At 40.9% G+C, this 20,270-nt stretch overlaps 1 protein-coding gene across 1 annotated transcript in view; it reads left to right on the forward strand.

Moving 5' to 3' along the window:
- Positions 1–20,270, forward strand: part of tenm1 (teneurin transmembrane protein 1) — a 147,672-nt gene that overhangs the window by 37,138 nt on the left and 90,264 nt on the right. The window contains exons 3-4 of the mRNA XM_068740281.1: positions 7,967–8,201; positions 15,974–16,212. Of these exons, the coding sequence (XP_068596382.1) occupies positions 7,967–8,201; positions 15,974–16,212 (474 nt within the window). The remainder of the gene's footprint in view (positions 1–7,966; positions 8,202–15,973; positions 16,213–20,270) is intronic.

A 20,270-nucleotide genomic window follows, 5' to 3' on the forward strand; every position in this document is an offset into this window, starting at 1 on the left:
TTTACAATAACGAGCTGGACCTCCAAGCCTTCTTGCATCACAAAACCTACACATACCGGTACATACATTCTTTTCCAGACATACAGTGAGAAGTTGTGTCTTTTCATATATATATATATTAAACAAATCTTGTGGAGTTTTCTAACACAGACAAAAGAAAAACGAGCCACAACCTTCAGTCTCTACAACAATGAATGGACACCAGCGTCGCTTCTGTTTCACATTAATGGACAATTTTCTCTGTGATCATTGAGAATCTGATCTAGAAAGAGACCCATGAACATGATTAGTGACACAACTGGAGCAATCCTGGACCAATATCAGAGACAAATGAGATGTGGAAACACGTGTCGGTGAAAATGGACAGTACAGTAAAGTAGGACACGTCTTGTGTCCAGCCATTAAAGTTGTGCAAATTAATATATTCTAGGATCCTAATGCAGAAGACAGAACAGGTGTCATTTTCAGGGTTTAAATGGACATAGAGAACTGTTTTATATACAGGATCTATATATTTATACACGCCTTAGTACGTTTTTTTTTCGGAACCTCTGCTAGAATCCATTTCTGCTCTCAGAAAGGAGTCTGGTAAGGAGTCAGCACACAATACAAATAGAGTGGAATAGTTACCATTGCTTCCTCCTGCACCTCAGAGAAAACACGCCGCCCCGCTGGCCTGTCAGCTTCTGCATTGATTTGCAGATACGGCTGATCAAACACATACTCTTAGTTGTATCTAAATGGACGGTTGCACAGGAAGACCTATTAAAAGTGTCTTGCAGACAACTTCATCCATGTCAGCCGTTATCAGTATATCAGCAACATGGTCCGTCATTCATCCCAATCGGCTGAAGAAACTGCCGTTAGATTGAATATGAGTCAAGTTAGTTCAGCAGTTTTACTATAAATAATAAACAAACATAATAATGGTTAAAAAAATTACTTTTATGCCTACTTTTACAAAAAAATACATTATATAATTTGCTCATAGCTCTTTCCATCTTTGACAACCTCCATGCGGCATATCAGGGAGGAGGTGAAATGAGTGTGTGACCGCTTCCCACACCTGCTCTATTTGATTGTTTCACAGAATGAAGTTTGAGATGAAGCCTTCAAAGTAAAACGGTTAGAATACCTTCATCTGAAAACAAGGACAGAAACTTTCCCATATTTTTTCTCCCACAGGTTTTTGTTGTCTCGGATAACTGAAATGTCCTGCAGTTGTTTTGTGAATGACTGAAACATCTGCCAGGCACTCAGACTGAAGGTTGATCTCTTTAGTGTCGAGCCTGGAACAAGACGGTTTTATGTATTTTATTCATTTTTCGCTCAAACAATTTCACACTTACTCGTTATTGTCCCTTCAAAAGAGAACTGAACCATTACGACAGCAAACTCATAACACACGCGGCCTTGTACATGTGTGTTTATGTTCGATTCATTTTTTTTACTATGGCTTAAAGTTGAGAAATTTTCTGTCCATCTCACCTGCTGTGTTGCTTGTTTAATACCAAATACCTGTTCCCTGTAAATCGTTCCACATCTCCCTTCCACTGGCCTTAAAAGGCTTTTCCTCATCTCTCACATTTGTAACCAAAAGCAGATGACTCCGAGGAAATATCCACTTTCTAGAAGTGTCTCTTCTGGCGGCCCGTGTCCCAGCGGAAACCCAGGGCACAGGATGTTCAACACTGTCATTACTGTCATCCGGAGCCGTAATGGCCCCCGCTGTGGCCTCTATCTGCACCCAACAGGGTTGATTTGATGTTTTTGAACTTCTAGTTAGCCTGCCAAATATTACACGGCCCCTGTCCTACATTGCCAGACCTATTTAGGTTACATCTACTATTTAATGCAACACATCTTGCATGTGTGTGTGTGTGTGTGTGTGTGTGTGTGTGATGCGGCTATGAGAGAGTAATAACGACACACAGTTTCCCTGCCATTTGAGCATTTGTGAGAGAAAAGAGGAATTCAGATGGCTTGTGAATCTTTAGGACTGGAGTCAAAAGCCGCCTCAGCTAAGCCTTCTAAAGCGCCATCTGGCATCCTGGGCCTTTGTTTCACCCTACGCACCGAGATTACATTTACCCCATGGCCCTCCATCCTGATCGCCTGGCGCTCCTCTCTCCTGTCCACTCTCCTATTGTTCACTTGAAAGCAACCAACAGCAGGTAATGTTGTGTTTTCCCTGAACTGCTATTATATCCCTCAGATCTAATCAACAACAACAAAAACAACAACTTGAGAAGCAGAAAGAATTTGTCTCATTATTTTTTACTTAAAAAAATATATAAATATTTTTTTTTTACCCAATTGGGATTTATCTTGTTTTTTCTTTTTTTCTCTATCCTAGTGTTGTGTTCTTCATTCATCCTAACAAGCATGTTATTACCTCCGTTGAGGTTCCAGTTATGTAATCGCCGGCGTTGGTTCGTTTGTTAGTCTGTCTGTCTATTAGCAACATAACTCAAAAGGTTACGTACGGATCTTGATGAGATCTTGAGGAAAAGTTGGGAATGTTACCAGGAACAGATGATTAAATTCAGATGATTATCCAGAAGAGATCCTGGACTCTGGTGTAGTTTTAAATGTTCTGTAACATTGCGGTACATGGAGCTTCAAAATTTGTTCCTCAATATCTAGGTTGATTATTGACCGATGTTTATGGCATTTGACACAGTCATGTATGGTGTGGACCTCAATCTTACCTCCGGGAAAAAAAAAAATACATTTTAACATTGAATACCCCATTTACGGATTCAAAAATCAACTCAGATTCCCTTTTCATGGTTTGTGTTTAAAGATACCAAGAACAATTTATAACCTTTTGATGAGCACCTGTCCACAGACGGAAGCCCATCTGTGGACAGGTGCTGCAAATTAGCTTCAGCTATAAGCGCTATAATGCAGGCATCAGATACTTGTGCTACATGTGTCTATGTTTTGTCTTTGTCCACATTCAAATAAACCAGAAATAAATAAATAAATGATGATCCAGATCAGCATGTGGATGGTGTACATCCAATTAGGAGGGGAATGAGCTGCTTGGCGGAGGTCTGTGCACTCTGAGTGCTTTTCTAGTAATCTATGTTATACACTCAATTTAGAAATAGAAATTCTATATATCCCCCCCAAAAATTCCAGCAGTTAAAAAAGATCCAGACCAAAATCATCAGACATGCAACACCAGATTACAGTTGTGTAAGATCTTCCACGGTGGTGAAGTTATGACATCATCTTGGCTTAAATATAGAGTAAACTTCAACTTACATTGGGAACGTGTCTCACATGGGCAGGTACGGTCTCTGGTTAGATTTCATTAAATGCCATTCATGAAAGTGAGGGATCCAGTTTGTTGTATCTTCACTAATATGGACTAAAAACCAGGGAATCTGGAAACTTCATATGAGCAATGAATAGCTTGTTAGCTTGTGCTAAATGGCATATTATTTTTTAAATGTAAACTACAAACTATGAATGCAATATTGTTCTCTCGGCACAATCGCTGTTCTTTATCACTTGCAGCCAATACATATAATAAAATATGTAAATTACAGCGTAAATGCTGTAAAATGTAAATAAAATATATACATCAATTTCATTATTTGGGTTATTATAGAAAGGTTTTCTCATGTTCATAGGAAAATCGACACAAATGTTATAATAATAATGAATTACGTCATCTCATGTGCAATAGCAGAACGTGTGGGTCACAATTAGCATTTTCAAACAGCAGTGCAGCAAAAGTCAATAATTAAAAACCAAATTTTGCATCTGACTATTTTTGTTCCCTTTATGTTCAGCAGCAAGATAATTAATATCTCTGTTCATGGCTATACATTTCAAACCGGATAAAAACATGCATGAAGATAATTGTTCATTGTAGCAGATGATTTGTGATTAGTAATCAGTCTGTCGGTAATTTTTTGGGCACTGAGATTCTTCATTTATTGATGATGTAATGAACAGGACTATGCCTTGGGTAGCGGTGGCTGATGAATGTGCTGAGAATATTGATGCTTGTGAAATTAGTATGCGAGGACTGAATGGGAGTGCACACGTGACGGCAGCATGAATGAGCCACAAAATTAATGATATGCAGAGACCACAACAATACGATTGGCTAGTGATGAAGGTGTGTCTGTGCTAATGGGTAGATCTGACCCACTGATGATCGCTAATACGTCAATGATCAGCTCTACACAATGAAAGTAACAAATGTATAAAGTAATAGTCATCCTGACATATATGACTGTTTTATGTATACAAAATATTTGTCTTTTATATGTATGTGGGAAAAAAACAAATGCTAAAAACACCTATTCTGGGTGAACTCAAAGCACTTCCAGTAGTGATGAATCGGATAGTCTGCAGAAAACTGAAGCACCACTTTAAGGCTTCTGGTGTATTACAATGACACGTTGCAGTACTCCACTAAAAATGTTCTGTCAGTTTTCCCTAAGCATGTCATTTTTAATACTCAGAGGTGGTTCAGACAAAAATAACCTCCATTTTCCACATCCATTAGATTAGACTAAACAGCACCTCCAGGTGATGACACAAATACATTTCCTGTCATTTTACCAGGTCTAATATGGAGCCAGATTCAGCACAGTCTGAATAGCTCTTGAAATCACAGTGTAATTTCACCAGTTTGGTTTCTATATAGGACAATGCAATATGATGCAGTGTCTCAGGGGGGGAAGGGGTTATTAAGGTTCGCACAGATTGGGGTGTGTGTGTGTGTGTGTTGCAGACATTAGTGTATAAATATGACACACTGCCTAACCACAAGTTGGCTCACTCACAGTTTCAGCTGCTGCTATTTAACAGAACAGCATTAAGCCTACTAAAACTCAGATTATATACATATGTGATGGTAAAATACTACTTTTAACCAGACAGATGGCATCAAGGCCACCATTGACAGGGAATTGTTAGACCAGTTCCGGAATACTTGTTTTACAAATGTTGCTTTAAGACCTGATGTGTGTTGAGGTCAGTGAGCAGTAGTGGGATAAGATGCCGTGTGCCGGGCAAGAAGACAATACATATACACAGATTTCTTACAAAGGAAATGTTGACAACCGTCTCCCTGCAGTATTTGGAAAAGACTGTTCCTTCGATTTCCAACATAATAATAGCTACAGTATAAGATTCCGGTCGCATGCAGGCTTTCATGCCAGCAGTAGGAACGGCTGAGAACAGAGTGAAGGTTATTTAATTCTTTAACTTGCCTCAGTTTGCTTTTGGCAAGACTCATAAAATATGTCCTCTGGTGTTGTCTGTGTTGTACTATATTTAAATAGGTAAGCCTGTGGAATTCTCCCCGGTGGGCTACATTTCCAGATGCTAAATTAAAGCTGACATTTTGGCAGTGAAGTAGAGTTGTGGGTGCAATGCTGCCCGTCGATCAGGTTCTTCGTCGCTTATAAACGGTTCAGGGCTAATATTACATTCTTTGTCAATGCAGCTGGACAGAGGTGGCCTTTTGGGGATGAGGGATTTTGTCACGTTCATATAAGCTCATTGGAACATATGGCGCGAGCTTTCCCCCCTAAACACTCATAACAAATGCCCCAGAGGGTTTGATGCACTCTCATGAATACGCACCAACACGCCGCACACATGGAAAATGGCTCCTGCAGCCACATAAATAAGACAGGAAGTTTTATTTGTGAAGCAACAACAAGGAAGTGGTTTAACATGAAATAAAAAAAAAAGGTGGCATGCAGAGGTGTGTCTGGAAATGTGACCTGCATTCAGTACTCTGTGCCAGTTGAATAATCGATTTTACTGGATGACAGTTATACATGTGATACTTTTCGGCAGTGATACTTCGATGTAGTGCAATGATACTTTTTAATGAATAGGGAACATGATATATCTTTTTAAGAAAGTGAAAAATGCTTTTTTAGAGATGATGCTCTATTTCCTTTTTTTTTGCCAAAACCTCGGTTTTGCAGTGTGTTGTGGTGTCTCGTAATAATTGATCAGACAGAACACCAACTGAATAAACCAGTTTCGGAAAGGAGCCTTAAAGTTAAAAGACAGAATCTGAGGCGGACAAAGTGAGTGCATGAGGACAGTCCACCCTATCATCAGATAATTAATTCCAATATGTGAACCTGGACAGGACATCGACCAATAATAGACAAAAAAGGAGCATAAAAACGTTCAGTGGCTGCAGTAATAAGGTGGGAGTATTTGAACCACGAACTTTGTTTCATGGCAGATGCATTAAAAATGGAGGCGGGACCTGGGAGTCGAAGAGCCCACAAGGCCAGAAGAAAATTCCGTTAAACGTGTTGACGTCCTTCTTAGCCTCACTCCATTATGTAGATAAAGAACATGCAGCTCATTATCAACTTTCATTATGAAAGAGGCTTTGATTGTATCTGCTCACATTTCACACCTGAGTGACAGTCGAGTCTGTGAATACACGCACAACTTTACCAGAGCCGCCTCAAAAGTCGGCTCAACAACAAATTTGTCGACTGACGTCGTCTTCGTCACTCGGATCAATATGGCTATTCTGAGAACATTCAGCAATTTCAGTTTCTTGTCGTTTAAGCATTACATTCATGAAGATACAAGCCACCATCACGCCATCCGTTAAATCCGGCGTGCGTAAACACGGTCGTTGAATAGCGTACTGGACATTACCCCTGTTTAAATGAAGCCATTTAAAAGCTTTCATTATTTTCCCATTGCCGTCAAACAAATCCACAAATCTAACGTGAGTGTAAAATAAAATTAGAAGCAAGAGCGAGCATCCATTTATCTGCACTGCGCATGTGGACGCGTCCTTGGGCAAGATGCTGAACCCCAATCTGCTCTCAGTGGTTGATGATCCATGAGTGAATTTATGAACGTTTATCACTCCTGGTGACTCTCTGACATCACGATATGAATTTCTGTGAGTGGGTGGATGCTGGTTTATATTATAAAGGCCGTTGTTGGTTATCCAGACGAGAAGAACAGTCTATTTGCCATGATTACAACTGCAGAGGTGAATTGTAGTTGTGCTTGAGCTCCTTAAAAAAAGAGTCTACAATCACCTCTGTTACTAAGACAGCATAATAACAACAATATGAAATGACACAAAACAAATTTTAGATGGAAATTGAAAAAAATAATTACATAGAAAATTCAATAATCAGGAAATACAAGGGTAAATGTGACAACGGTGCAAGAACCGAATAATGAACTGACTCGATATGAGTTTTGGTCCTTTTTTTTTTTTTTGAAAGTACTGAATGTTTCAGCAGGCCAGCAGTTCTCTGGGAGTTTGTTCCAGACATTTGGAGCATAAACTCAGAATGCAGCTCCTTCATATTTAGTTTTAACTCTGGGTACAGAAAGCAGGTCCGTCCCAGACGACCTGCGGGGGCAGGGCAGCAGACATGCATTCATACATTAACCATACGTAAGCGCACAGATTTCATTTTGCAAAAACTATATTAGGTCTACGCTCACTTTGAGAAGACAGACTGCAAATGGAGAGAAGGCAGCGGGGAGAGAAAGAGGGAGAAGCAGAGTTATAGCGAAAGGGAATTATAAATGATGGATTGAGAGCGCTCTCGCTAGACCCCGGGGTTAGCGGTGTGAGGGAGTTACAGCTGGCTAACTCATTCCATCGCGCTACAGATCTCATAATAAACATCACATGGGTAGTTTGGGCTGGCGGGTGCAGATTAAGCCTGAGCTTTTAGCTCTTTAAAGACTTCTCAATGCAGCAGCCAGCCAAGAACCTGTTTATAGGGTGTGTGGAAGTGTATCAAAGCAGGTAGGAAGGGAAGGCTGATTTATGTCCCTCAATCAGTGTAATAACAATAAACTGTCAACTAGCATGTCACTTTGATTTGTAATTTATGGTACTGCACTCCTAATAAAGCTATGTTTATTTCTCCCCCGCCTCTCCTAACCTCCTCCTCCGCCTCCCCTCCATCGCTCTGCGCAGAGCTGCCCAGCAGTCCAGGCGGTCAGTTCGCATTCCGGCCGCTGCCCCCGCCTCCTCCTCCGCCCCACGCCTGCACCTGCGCCCGCCCAGCACCCTACACCCAGGTCAGCCTGCAGAGGAAGACCATGCCAACGCGATGCCAGGCCAGCCAGGGGGCGGACACAAGCTCGAGCACGGACCAGGCACAACTCCACAACAGTTGGGTGCTCAACAGCAACATCCCACTGGAGACCAGGTGGGTGGATTATTTATCCTGTCTCTTTTACATTTTTTATAGTGTTATTTAAATAAGAAAAATCTGAACATGATTTGGCAAGATGTAACAAGAATTCACAACAATACAGGGCTTCATTTGAAAATGATTTCAGTCCATAACTGATTATGGGCTTTTGCGATGAAAGCCTTCAAATGAAAATATCCTCATAACAAATTGGCCTACTTCTGCATAATGATGCCTGATGAAAAGACATTTCTTTAATCTAATGAATAGCGATCATGAGATTAAAGCAAAGACTTTCCGCAGAGGTTTGTGCCGGCAGACTTACACAATGACTTGAGAAAAAAAAATCAGTGTAGACCCATTAAGAGTGAACATAAAAGACGAAAGGATTTGGACATGTTCTGCACATGTAAGACAGAGTAAGAGGAACGCCACACCGCCCTCAGTGGCGTCATTACAGGAACACAAATCTCTCTTCACACACACACACACACACGCACACTACCAAGTTGAAACTACCTGCAGTAAAAGTGAGATGAAATCCGCTTTTCAGGAACACATTGTGATGCAACTTCTCGGAAAAAAACAGACAAAAATCCAAATGCTCGAAGACGAGCTGCTGGAATTTCGTCCCTTCAAACAGAATAAAGCATTTGCTTGCTGCATGAGTAAAAATTGATCAGAGAATTATTTAAGAGATCCTCATTTGTGAGGCTGATTTGGAGACGAAGCAGCAAGTTGCAAAAGAATATGCCTGCATGTTTAATAAGCCGCTCATTGAAAAAGCTGAATTCGGGAGTTATGAGTGAGGAGGAGATTGGCAGGCTGCCACATCAGAAGAAGAGGCTTGAATAAGTTATGCATTAGGCCATAATTAGATCTCACCTCATTTAAAGGAAAGGAAGAATGAAATTAGATTCAGTGTCATCTTAAATTAATCACCAGACATGAGTATTAATGTAAAAGACTTGTCAGATGTGCATTATAATTACTTTGCTTCTTTGTGTGTTTGTTTTAAATGACGACACAACCTAAATAAATTCAGCATTTTCTCCTGTTCTGTGTTTTAAATCCTTCCAATCACAATTCACTGAACATAAAGGACTCTCTTCCAAAAGAGAGCTGTTGTTATAAAAATACAATTTCTACAGTGGCTCAATATTCTGAAGGTGCCTGTTTGTAATAACATATTTTTTGCATTTGGGAGTTTATAGTCAAATAAGCTTAATTTGATAGTGAGCTATTACCGTAGTTCTGAACCATAAAATGTAATCATAGTCATAGTCAATAGAATCATGCCCCTTCATAGCATAATTCAGATATGATTGGCTCTTTTCTGTGTAGCTCCTGGCAGGGGTAAGACTGCCCAAAAATGACAGTCTTCACTGCTTTGGATGGAATTTAATTCCCAGCACCGTCCCCTCGCTCTCCTCTCCCACGCTCACGAATGCACCGCTAATCTAATGATTTCATATTTTCGCTTTCACCCTGATGCTACTGCTATCTGCTCAATCTCAAGCATGAGATGGCAGATTTATCAAGTATTTACAAACATGACACGTGAGCTCATCCCAACGGAATTATAAGTGATGCAATGACCTTAATAAAAAATTTGCAAGAAAAATGTGATATATCTTACATCAGGCACACTTCCATTTCCCCCCTGATGTGTTTTTGATAAATCTACATTGAAAAGTATTGATGCTTTGCCACTAGAGATTAAGTTTGTTTGAAGTGTGCATGGATTTCCTTTTCAATTGCATATCCATTATGTTTCTGGAGAGGCTGGCTGGTATGAGAGGAGGAAATATGCAGATGTGGATATTCAATATATCTGACTGGGTCTCACACAGGTTGTGCTAAGATGCATAACAAATATTGGGACTGTGATAAATTGATTGGTGCCCTGCCTTTCCTTCCTCTTATCACCAAGACGTGGGGCTACAGGGGTCACACTGTGCACACGCAGCTACACAATGACATCAACTTTTACACGTGTACCTTCCCTCACACACACACACACACGTATCCAGGTAGAGACGGCCCATAGGCCATAGACTCCGACCTCCTGGAGAGCAGCAACTCTCATTTTCCTCCTGTCTCAGGGGAAATCTGCCCTCTGATATGAATTCGGAGCTTCCTGGGCGTTGCCTCTGGATATTATCTGAAAAGATCAAAGGCAGGGAGCCAAACAGTGAAACACTTTCAAAAGCACCACACATGAAGTCTCGAGTTCCACATGTGTTGACAAATGCAATTTCTTCAGCTGGATTCTGATCCCTTTTGCTCTAATCCACTTTCAGCAGAGCAATAAAAGCACCACAGTGGACTTGACCCGTGTTCTGGCCTCAAAGATGTGAAATTGCTCACCTGTATTTGGTGCTTTTGTGTATGCTTGTCTTGTGTGGTACTCTATGCGTATCTGTGCATGTCTTTTTGCCCAAAGTTTATCTCTGACTTGTCAGAGGTGAACTATCAGGGATCCTTAGGTGTGCAAGTCGGTCCATGTGCAGCCTCCTGTTCACCTTCAGGAGATGCTGGATGGGTGGATGGGGAGAGGAGAGGAGACAGACAGTGTCTGTCCTGTTTAATACAGCCATGGGGCCACATTATAGGACGAACAAAGAGGAAAACAAGGAAAGAAACAGACCCATCACTGGTAAAATGAAGGATAAGACAGCTCTCATATACAAAATACCTGTCACCCCAAAGACAGGTATTTGCATGTCGCATGCATGCTGTCGCTCCTGCAAAGCATTTCACATGTTTGAAAAGTCCTACTGGACTAAACGCACCTTGCCTTACCTTGAAATAACATTCGAGGTAACCCTTTATTGCAGATTCATGGCTTCATTCATGGACAAAGCATCACTTAATTAATGCAGTACTTCATGTTCTATGAGCTGTGTCAGATGTCACGATTTCAGACCTACTAATCACGTTAATGTCCTCTTCTACATTTACGCAGTTAAAGGAATGAGTCAGACACGCTCACCAGTCACAGGAGATACTTCAAAATAAAGTGCTGCTGTAGTCTGTTCAACAAGGATACATAACATATGAATTTTGAATTTACCTGTATTTACTTATCAAATAAATACATAAATAATAAATATTTTAATCTTAACCTTTAATATGAAATATAAATATACTTTCAATGAATTGTAATACAGAAATACCTCGACGTACGAGCGCTTCAACATACGAGTGTTCCGAGATACGAGCCGGCCTGCAGGCAATATGTTGCATTAAGATATGAGCATAAATTTGAGATATGACCACGCTTCCCGATGCTGACGCTTTTATAATACAGTAATACTGTGTATCATTTATTATATCATTTTGTGTTTGTGTTATATAGCAATTAAAACTTTTTAACATTTTATTAGCGTTGATTTGAGCGTTTAAAACAAAATTCAGCTACTTCATATGGGAAACATTTATTTGACATACGAGCGATTTGAGTTCAGGACTCAGTCCAGGAATGAATTATACTAGCATGTCAAGGTATTACTGTTTATTGATCAAACTGTTCATTTCATTTTCTAACCGCTTATTCCGCTATCGGGTCGCGGGCCAAGCTGGAGCCAATCCCAGCAGTCAATGGGCGAGAGGCAGGGGACACCCTGGACAAGCCGCCAGTTCATCGCAGGGCAACACAGAGACAGACGACCAGCCACACACACACTCACACCTGCGGACAATTTAGTGTCACCAATCAGCCTAGGCTGCATGTTTTTGGTGGTGGGAGGAAGCCGGAGAACCCGGTGAGAACCCACGCAGACACGGGGAGAACATGCAAACTCCTCACAGAATGGCCACAAGCCGGAGACGAACCTGCGACCATCTCGCTGTGAGGCAACAGTGCTTACCACTGCGCCACCGAGCCGCCTGATCAAATTGTCAGTTGTGAATTTCCTCATAAATCACAGATAATCTACAGATGAACTGACTTTCATTCAGGGGCCACAACGATGAACAATCAAGAAGCAAACAAAGGCTTGACACATGCAATTTTGCAATTTTGCAACTATTGATCTTACAAATCGGGCTGCTCTGTTTGAAGGGCCACAATTTGAATGAATTCTTGAAAAGAAATGCTTGATGAATCAGTACATGTGCACTGCTGTGACTACTCGGTGTTCTTTTCCTGCTCAGGAAGAATACGTCGCCATCATGATTAACTAAGACAACGTGATGATTTCTGGCATGAGATACTGTTAATACATCAGCCCTAATAGTTCACGAATTACAACATGCATTCATTCAGCATTTTCCATGCATGATTTCATGTGGTCGAAGCAAAAATATTGTTTTCATTACAAATCATTATGATTAAAGAATTTCCTTAAACTGTAAACTAATTTAAAGAATACAAGGAATCTTTTTTTTTAAAACGCCAGCTCTACAAAGCTCCTGCCGCTCTCCTCAAACCATTCGTTAACGTTGAACATGAAACTGCATGACTCAGGAAGATGGATGTGTTTTTGCCACGTATGAGGGCAAATGGACGAGGTGCGGGGCAGGTGCACTCTGGTGTCCGGCAACATTGTCAGTCTGCTGTCTGGCCCCACTTTAATGGCCCATCCTTGGATGGCTGTTCAGAGATTGCAGTCCTTCCAGCAGCCTGTGACCTCACACCCTTCGCCGCACGGGCAGAATCACACCCTGGCGGGCTTCACGTCTGCCCTGACATATTACACTTGCAGCCGCTATTGACCCCCAGAGAGGGTACAGTAACCGCGGGCAATCATTGCTGTCAGAAAATTCCTGCAGCTCCAATATATTGTTGTTATGGAGAATACACACATCCCGCAAAGGAGAAATTAATGAGTCACAACTTCTATTCCCCAAAACAGTCATTCTGACTTCCTCTACGTATAATTGCGTGTCCAGATCCACTTCTTCAAATTGCACAATTTCCTGGATTCCAAATTCATGCCTCCTCGTCTGTCACCCTCTACCTCTTACCCTTTATTAACCAAGCCAAATATAGTTGAAACACTGTCAACGTTGCTTTAAAATAGTTTTCAAATGGATTTTTGTACAAAAACGAACAAACTGTGGTCGAGGGGCATCGACCAAATTATAGCCTGAGAAAGTCTGTTGACTTTTGAGGACCTGAGGGTATTCTCTAATTGGTTTCTTAAGATTCTTTACAGGATGTAGGTCGGGCAGTTAATTGGCATTGTTTTTCCAAGTTATGCAATTTGACAATTCTGTTCCCTTGCTCAGCGCTCAGTCTGGGCTTTTGGGAAAATAACATCGCTGTTTAGGTAACAATTAACTGCTTTTGGTTGTTTTTGGAAATCTGGCAACCTAAAAAGAAAGTTTATCACTAGACTCCACTTACATCAGCTTGGTTTCCTGTGATCATTGACCATGTTATGTTACCATAATGAAACTGAACCTTATTTACAGTCGACTCTTACAGCGCTATAACTTAAGGAGTTGCTTTGATGAGTCAGAAAAGTCACTGATCCTCTTCTACAGGTCTTTTTCATTCTCTTTCACATCGTGCTGCTCTGCAACACACGAGCGGCTGATCTTGCACCAGAGGCACGAATCTCTTTCTGTTTTGATGAAGAACTTGGGCTGCTAATTTCATATTCTGGAGGTTTATCTGTGGTCATTTAATATATTGCTTTTTCTAATGTTTAACTGGCTATAGTGCACTAAATGTGAAAAATGTGTGTGTGTTTTCCTTTTGTCATACAATATATATAACTCACCTCCTACAATTTACGGTGGAGCATAATTTAAATTGCGAGAGGAATTCCAGCGCTTGGGACCACTTTGCTTCCTTGATTTTAGCTTTCTGGATTAATCTTTGATGATGCCCTGCTTGCAAGTTTAAGAAACCACTTAAATTAAAAGCATGCAAATTCAGGCAAACATGTTGGATATTAAGGTTTTAACTGAATCATTTAATCTGAGGAAGCGCAGGGAGCTTTTACGACAGGTGAGTTTTCGGAGGACGGCATCTCCAAACTGTAAAGTAGAACAGTCTACCCTGTGTGAAATATCAGGATCATAAGATGGCTCTGCATTTATCATAAAAAAGAAAATGTGAAAGGGGTCTTCTTTAAATTCTCCCATCTTGGGGGGTCCCATTAAATGAGTTTCAGGTGGGCAGGCTTCACAGTAAGACATAATTCCACTGAGTGCAGATTTGCATAAATAGAATCAGAATAAAGTCCCAAATACTCAAGAAAAGATTATGCCTGTGTCATGCTAAGCTAATTAGCAGAGGATGGAATCACTGTGCTAAGTAGGACTCGATAGTAACTTTGATTGTTTTCAAATTGAAACTGAAAGCTACTGTAGATAAATGAGAGCAGTGGTCCCATAGGAGGCGGGACATGAGGAGTAGCTCTTATAAGATTAGGCCAGCATTTAGTTTATATGTGGAAATGCCAGAGGGTACATTGTTAATACTTTTGTTATAGGTTGTAAATCAAAATCCTCAGCTAGATTCATTGTACAGTATTTCAGCAGTAAGCTCTTTCCTCTCCTCTTTTGATTTTGGACAGGTTCTCCGAGCCAAGCCGGCAAATCCTGAAAGCAAATTGCGAGCAGATATTTTTTTTCATTTGAGCATTTTTCTGAAATTCTCAGAAAGACAGCGAGAGAAAAATATATTCTTCGGCAATCACGTTCTGCTACTGCAGTCAAACACTCGTCATTTTCACGTCCTCTACGTGGCTCATCAACGGAAGAGGATGTTGAATTTGGGTCATGCAAATAACGTCTGTCTTGTAGGGCAATCACTATGTGATTTTTTTCACATCTAATCAAGGGAAGTGTGTAAGAAATACGTGATTTGATTATGTCTTTAAAATTAAATAGTTCAGTGACACTTTTTTCTTTTCATTTCTAGTCGATATTTATTTTTGAATTAAACTGAAATGCAAGATTAACTTTTTGATGAATTATTCATCTTGTGGTAGAAGAATAAAAAAATCGAGCATGTAGCCTGTAATTAAAAAACCACAAAAAAAACAAAAAAACACGCACACACCGGCAACAAAATCTCTCACAAAAGAAAGAGCATCCCACATACAGATCAAATCCAGACAGCACTTGTGCTTTGTGTTTCTGAAAGCGACATTTTAATTCTCCCACTGGAAAAGCTTGGCGCAAAATGTGCCGCATTTTTACTGAAAATGTCTTGAGATGTTGAACGATAACAACAAGATGACCACAAATATTTTTGTTGCTGTTTTTTTTTGTGTAGAGTTCAATATTTTAGTATTCAAGTATTCAGATTTTGCCGGTTAATGGATTCCATTTAAACTGTTACATTTTAATTTCTTATCATTTTCTGCTTAAAGTTGCAATCAGTGTTCACTCAGTGATCTTCATGCATATAATTTTTGTACTTTGCTGTTTGTGTTCTGTAATAATTACTAAATAAAAGCTCTTTGTCAGCCATACTACGGAGTAAAAAACATCTGACCTTTAACTCATTCTTCATGAATGTGAACATGTGCTAAATAAGCATCTGCATTAACATGAACTAACCTGGAGACTCCTGGAGCTAATATTAGCCTAATTAATTAGTCACGGCCGATACAAATCTGCACTCAACTGTCTGGACATAAATGAGCAGCTCGATTTGGTCTGAAAAAAAGTTGCTGTCTTGAGTTTGTTGCTTTTCAGCCACCATTGACTGTAAACTGCCTTCACACCATGAAAGGTGTGCAAAGCAACGCTCGAGGTTTTGGGCTTAGCACACAGTCGATTCCAAGTATTAATGGAACTTCTTCTTCATGTGTCTCCCACAGACACTTCCTGTTCAAGCAGGGCTCTGGTTCATCGGCGCTGCTGACAGGGGCAGGGCAAGGTTACCCCCTGACATCTGGGACGGTGTACTCCCCTCCGCCGCGGCCTCTCCCTCGCAGCAGCGTGACCAGACCACTGTTTACCTTCAACAAGCCTCACCGCTGCTGCAACTGGAAGTGCACGGCCCTGTCTGCATCGCTCCTCACCCTCACCCTCGCCCTCTTGCTCACATACGTCATCGGTGAGTTTGAAGCACGCACCTAACACGGAGTTTGTCGTACGCAGATGTTTGCATTGCTCGCTCGGATTCTGTCACGAGAACCAACTATTTTCCAACGAAATCGCCAAAGGGTCGAGGGAAACGGAGGGCTTGCCCAGAGGCTGTCTGATTAATTCAAAAACAAATCGATAGAAAAGCACAGAAACAAACACAAAGTGGGCATTGAAACGCACAGTTGTTGAAGCCATCAAAGGGTGCAGGAACGGAAAAAAGAATATAAACAAAAAGGGAAGATCGATGAGGGTCTGAGACGGACTGCTGAAACTTTAACACTCCGTGGCTCGGGAGAACGGTCGACCACGTATCAGACGGTCTGCTGCAGTCTACGAGTCAGAGTGTCCTTCGCCAGGCGCTGAACCCCAAATGGCTCCCAGAGGCCGTCCCATCGGCGTGTGAGCGACCGTGTGAATGGTTATCGCTCCTGTTGAACAGGTGGCGCCTGGCATGATAGCCTCTGCCACCTCTGTGTGGATGTTTGTTCACTCAGTCAGATTTACAAACAGCTCGTCTCTTCACTACTTACTTTACAGTTAGCGTTCGAATCAGAAGATAAGAGTTCAACACTTTGTATGATATTCTAAACTGTATTCCAGATGTTCCATACTTTAATGTGCAACACTGGGAATTATGAAGATGAATGCATATGTTCCTTTTCTCACACACACACACACACACATACACACTCTATTCTTTTTCTACCACCAAGATCACTTTGAAATTTCCATTAATGTTGCAATCAATGGAGCTTAAAAATGTGTTCTTCAGTATCTCGGTTGATTATTGACCGATGTTTATGGACAAAATCATGTAGGGTGTGACCTCTATCTCACGAATGAATTTAATTCGGACCGGTTCAGGACTGTGGATACTGTTGCGATTTTTTGAAAAATGGTGGTACACATTGTGTTAAACAGGATGACGGTAAAACTTCTGGATGGATCTTGATGAAAAAAAATTTGAAAAGGGGTCTTGGTATAACTTAGAGCCCCTCAAAATTTGAGAGCGATCCGGATACAAAAAAAAATCAGATTTTCCAATTTACTTATAATGGAGGCTTTTTCAAAAAATCTTGTAAAATATGCATTAAATTCACTAACCTAAAATCACAGTCATAAAGGGGTCCGATATGAACTGTCATGAAAAATGTCTTCTGGATTTGATCAAGAAAGAGGTCAGGATTTTTTTTTTTTATTGAACATTGAACATTGAAAATTCCATTTTGGATTCAAAAATAAATTCAAAAACTCTGATTCACTTTTACTTTTCATGGTTGGTGTATAAAGATCCCAATAATAATTTAGAACGTTTCGATGATCTTCGAAACAGATCTTCACGTGGACAGTGTAAATCCAATTAGGAGGGGAATGAGCTGCTTGGCGGAGGTCTGCGCTCTCTGAGTGCTTTTGTAGTTACAATATGAGTTTTGGGTCATTCTATATAAAGTCTGTAAAATCCAGACAAGCAGGCAACTTGTCGTCCCCCCCCCCGACACCCCTCACCGTAAAGTGCAGATACCTCAGCCATCCACCCAGCCGGTTCATTCCCCTCCTGTGGTGGCGCTCAAGGTCACGCTGGAGCACGCTGGGGTTTGCATTAATCACACACACACATACATGCGTACATACACACAAGGCAGACAGGCACACACACACACACACCGAATCCATGCAGATTAATCCCCAGGCTGAACCAAGCGATTCCATTAATGTCTCAGCCCCGGTAATTAGTGCATTATTGAGGACTGTGAGTGATGACTTCGAGGCGACATCACCTTTTAAATTGGTGTCATGCTTCATTCCTGCCTGGCAGTGATAGATCTCAATGTTGACATCACCATGGCAACTGTACCAAGATGTATGAGATGTAGGCATGGGTTATATGTTAGCCTGTAAATCAAAGATATTCAAATAGTCAGATTAAAGTGGTCACGGACTTAATGTCTTTGTCTGGGGGGGGGGGGGGGGGGGGGGAGACACTGGCCTTCAGATGATTATGTCCTCTCATTACATAATGATTCAGTAATTTTAATGATTTAATTAGCTCTCACTGACAGGAAGATAACTCCATTACTTTTGTGCTTATTCATCTTCATCAAATAATAGTCATATTGACTTTTGCTATGTTTATTAATATTGACTTTGCCTCTCATTAAATCGGATTGTAACTGAAGATTCTCTTATTAATTGATATAAGAAATGTATATTATAATGAATGTTTTTTTTTACACTAAATTCAATCAGCTGCTGCGGGTTAATCCAGTTTGGAAGTTACTCTTAATGTTATTGTGCCTATCCCTAATTAATCTGTTATTGAAGAGCAGCTGAAACCGATCGGGACATTTTACTATTAAGGAAAACCGTCACTTTTCTGAAGAAACAGAAACATTAATTCGACCGCATTGTCTCGGGGTTAAGAAACCGCAATGGGTAATTCGTAAATCTATTTCCTGACATTGTGTAGACCGAGTGATTAATGCATTAATCAAGGTGATTGCGGACGAATAGATGTGTGCAATATATATTTTTTGTCTCAGTGTTCAACGGCAGATATTGTTACCGGAATAAAGATATTTGCTGCATTCATTCAAAGCAAAACTTTTCTCTGCTTGGATCTGAACATCTCATACTGCTGGAGAGGCTTTCTCCTCTTTGTCATCTTACCGCAGCAGCCGTTGCATTTGGCTGAATCTCCATCCGTTCTCCTGACACTCGGTCAAACGACCTGAAGCCGAGCTGCAGGATGACCTGTAGTGCCTTACTAATAATAATACAGCCTTTATGATTGAAGAGATTTGGAAAATGTTGTAGTCACTTCTTAAAGCTTTCTGTCAAGATGTACAACTTGTTTATTATACTGGAGATAAATAAGTCAGCAAATAATGAGATAAGAATATTATGTCTCAATTTAGGGGTTTCAAATTAGCAGAATAGGACGATTCATGATTGCAGAGATAATGCCTCGTCTAAGTGATTGCAGCGTATGCCCCCCCGTTGTGATCAGCTCAGCCAGTCCTCTCTTTCTTTACTGCCCTCTTTCCTCTCCTCCCATATACCCCCCCTGGTGCTGCGGGGGCTGTGAGTAGCTTTGTTAATTTGTTTATCTCCCAACGTACCCCTCCCTCCTGCAGCCGTAGCTTGTTATTAAGCGCAACACGGATATCAGATATGAGCAGCGTGGCGTTATGATAGCCAACGGGGCATTTAAGGGGAGATAGAGGACAGACTGAGATTGAATCTGTAATCTTGAAGAGCGTTGCTGTTGACAACATTACCAGCAACTCATTTTCCATTTTAAGCCTCATTCATGTTCCGCCCAACCTACTATTGCCCTACGGAGCTGTCAGTGAAAAAAGAAGAAGCTTATTAGAATATTTTTTGCGTTAAATAATGTCTTATCTTTTTAAACGGTTACAATCCTCAGTTGTCGAATGGAATATGAGGAGAGGGCGTTATGTGTCAGTTATGAAAGATGATCATCACTATGGCAACAGGGAGAAGCTTCTGTAAAGGGGAATGAGCTATAGTGAGCAACATCCCGCAATAAACGAATCACCTCCACATCACATTTTGGCCGGCTGTACGCTCACAACGGTACAGAGGAGGCACAGTTTGGGCTGAGGTCTGCTCAGGTGCTTTGGGGAACCATAAGGTTCCACCAAGATCCAAATGAAGGATGGCTTCAATCTCATACACGTCATGCTATTTCCTTGATAATTTGACGCCACTCTTAAACATCAGCGCAGTCTCCGACTGAAGCCGCAGGATTCCTCATGTGTCTGGGATGATTTCCATTATCCGTAAGTCTGTAGATTTGTTCCGGCTTTGTGATTTGAGCCAAAGACGAGGCCTCCACATGCCTGCATTGGTTCCAACCCATTGGTAAAACAGGACCTGTATTTTGGAAGATGGAATTAGAGAAACTAATATCTTTGCTTGAAAAATGGCACAAATGATTCACTTATATTCCACATAGCGGACCTATTTATTGGCTAATTGCGCTACTTAATAACACACTTTTTC

Source organism: Brachionichthys hirsutus, chromosome 6, assembly GCF_040956055.1.
Source record: "Brachionichthys hirsutus isolate HB-005 chromosome 6, CSIRO-AGI_Bhir_v1, whole genome shotgun sequence".
In the NCBI taxonomy this organism is placed as follows: domain Eukaryota; kingdom Metazoa; phylum Chordata; class Actinopteri; order Lophiiformes; family Brachionichthyidae; genus Brachionichthys; species Brachionichthys hirsutus.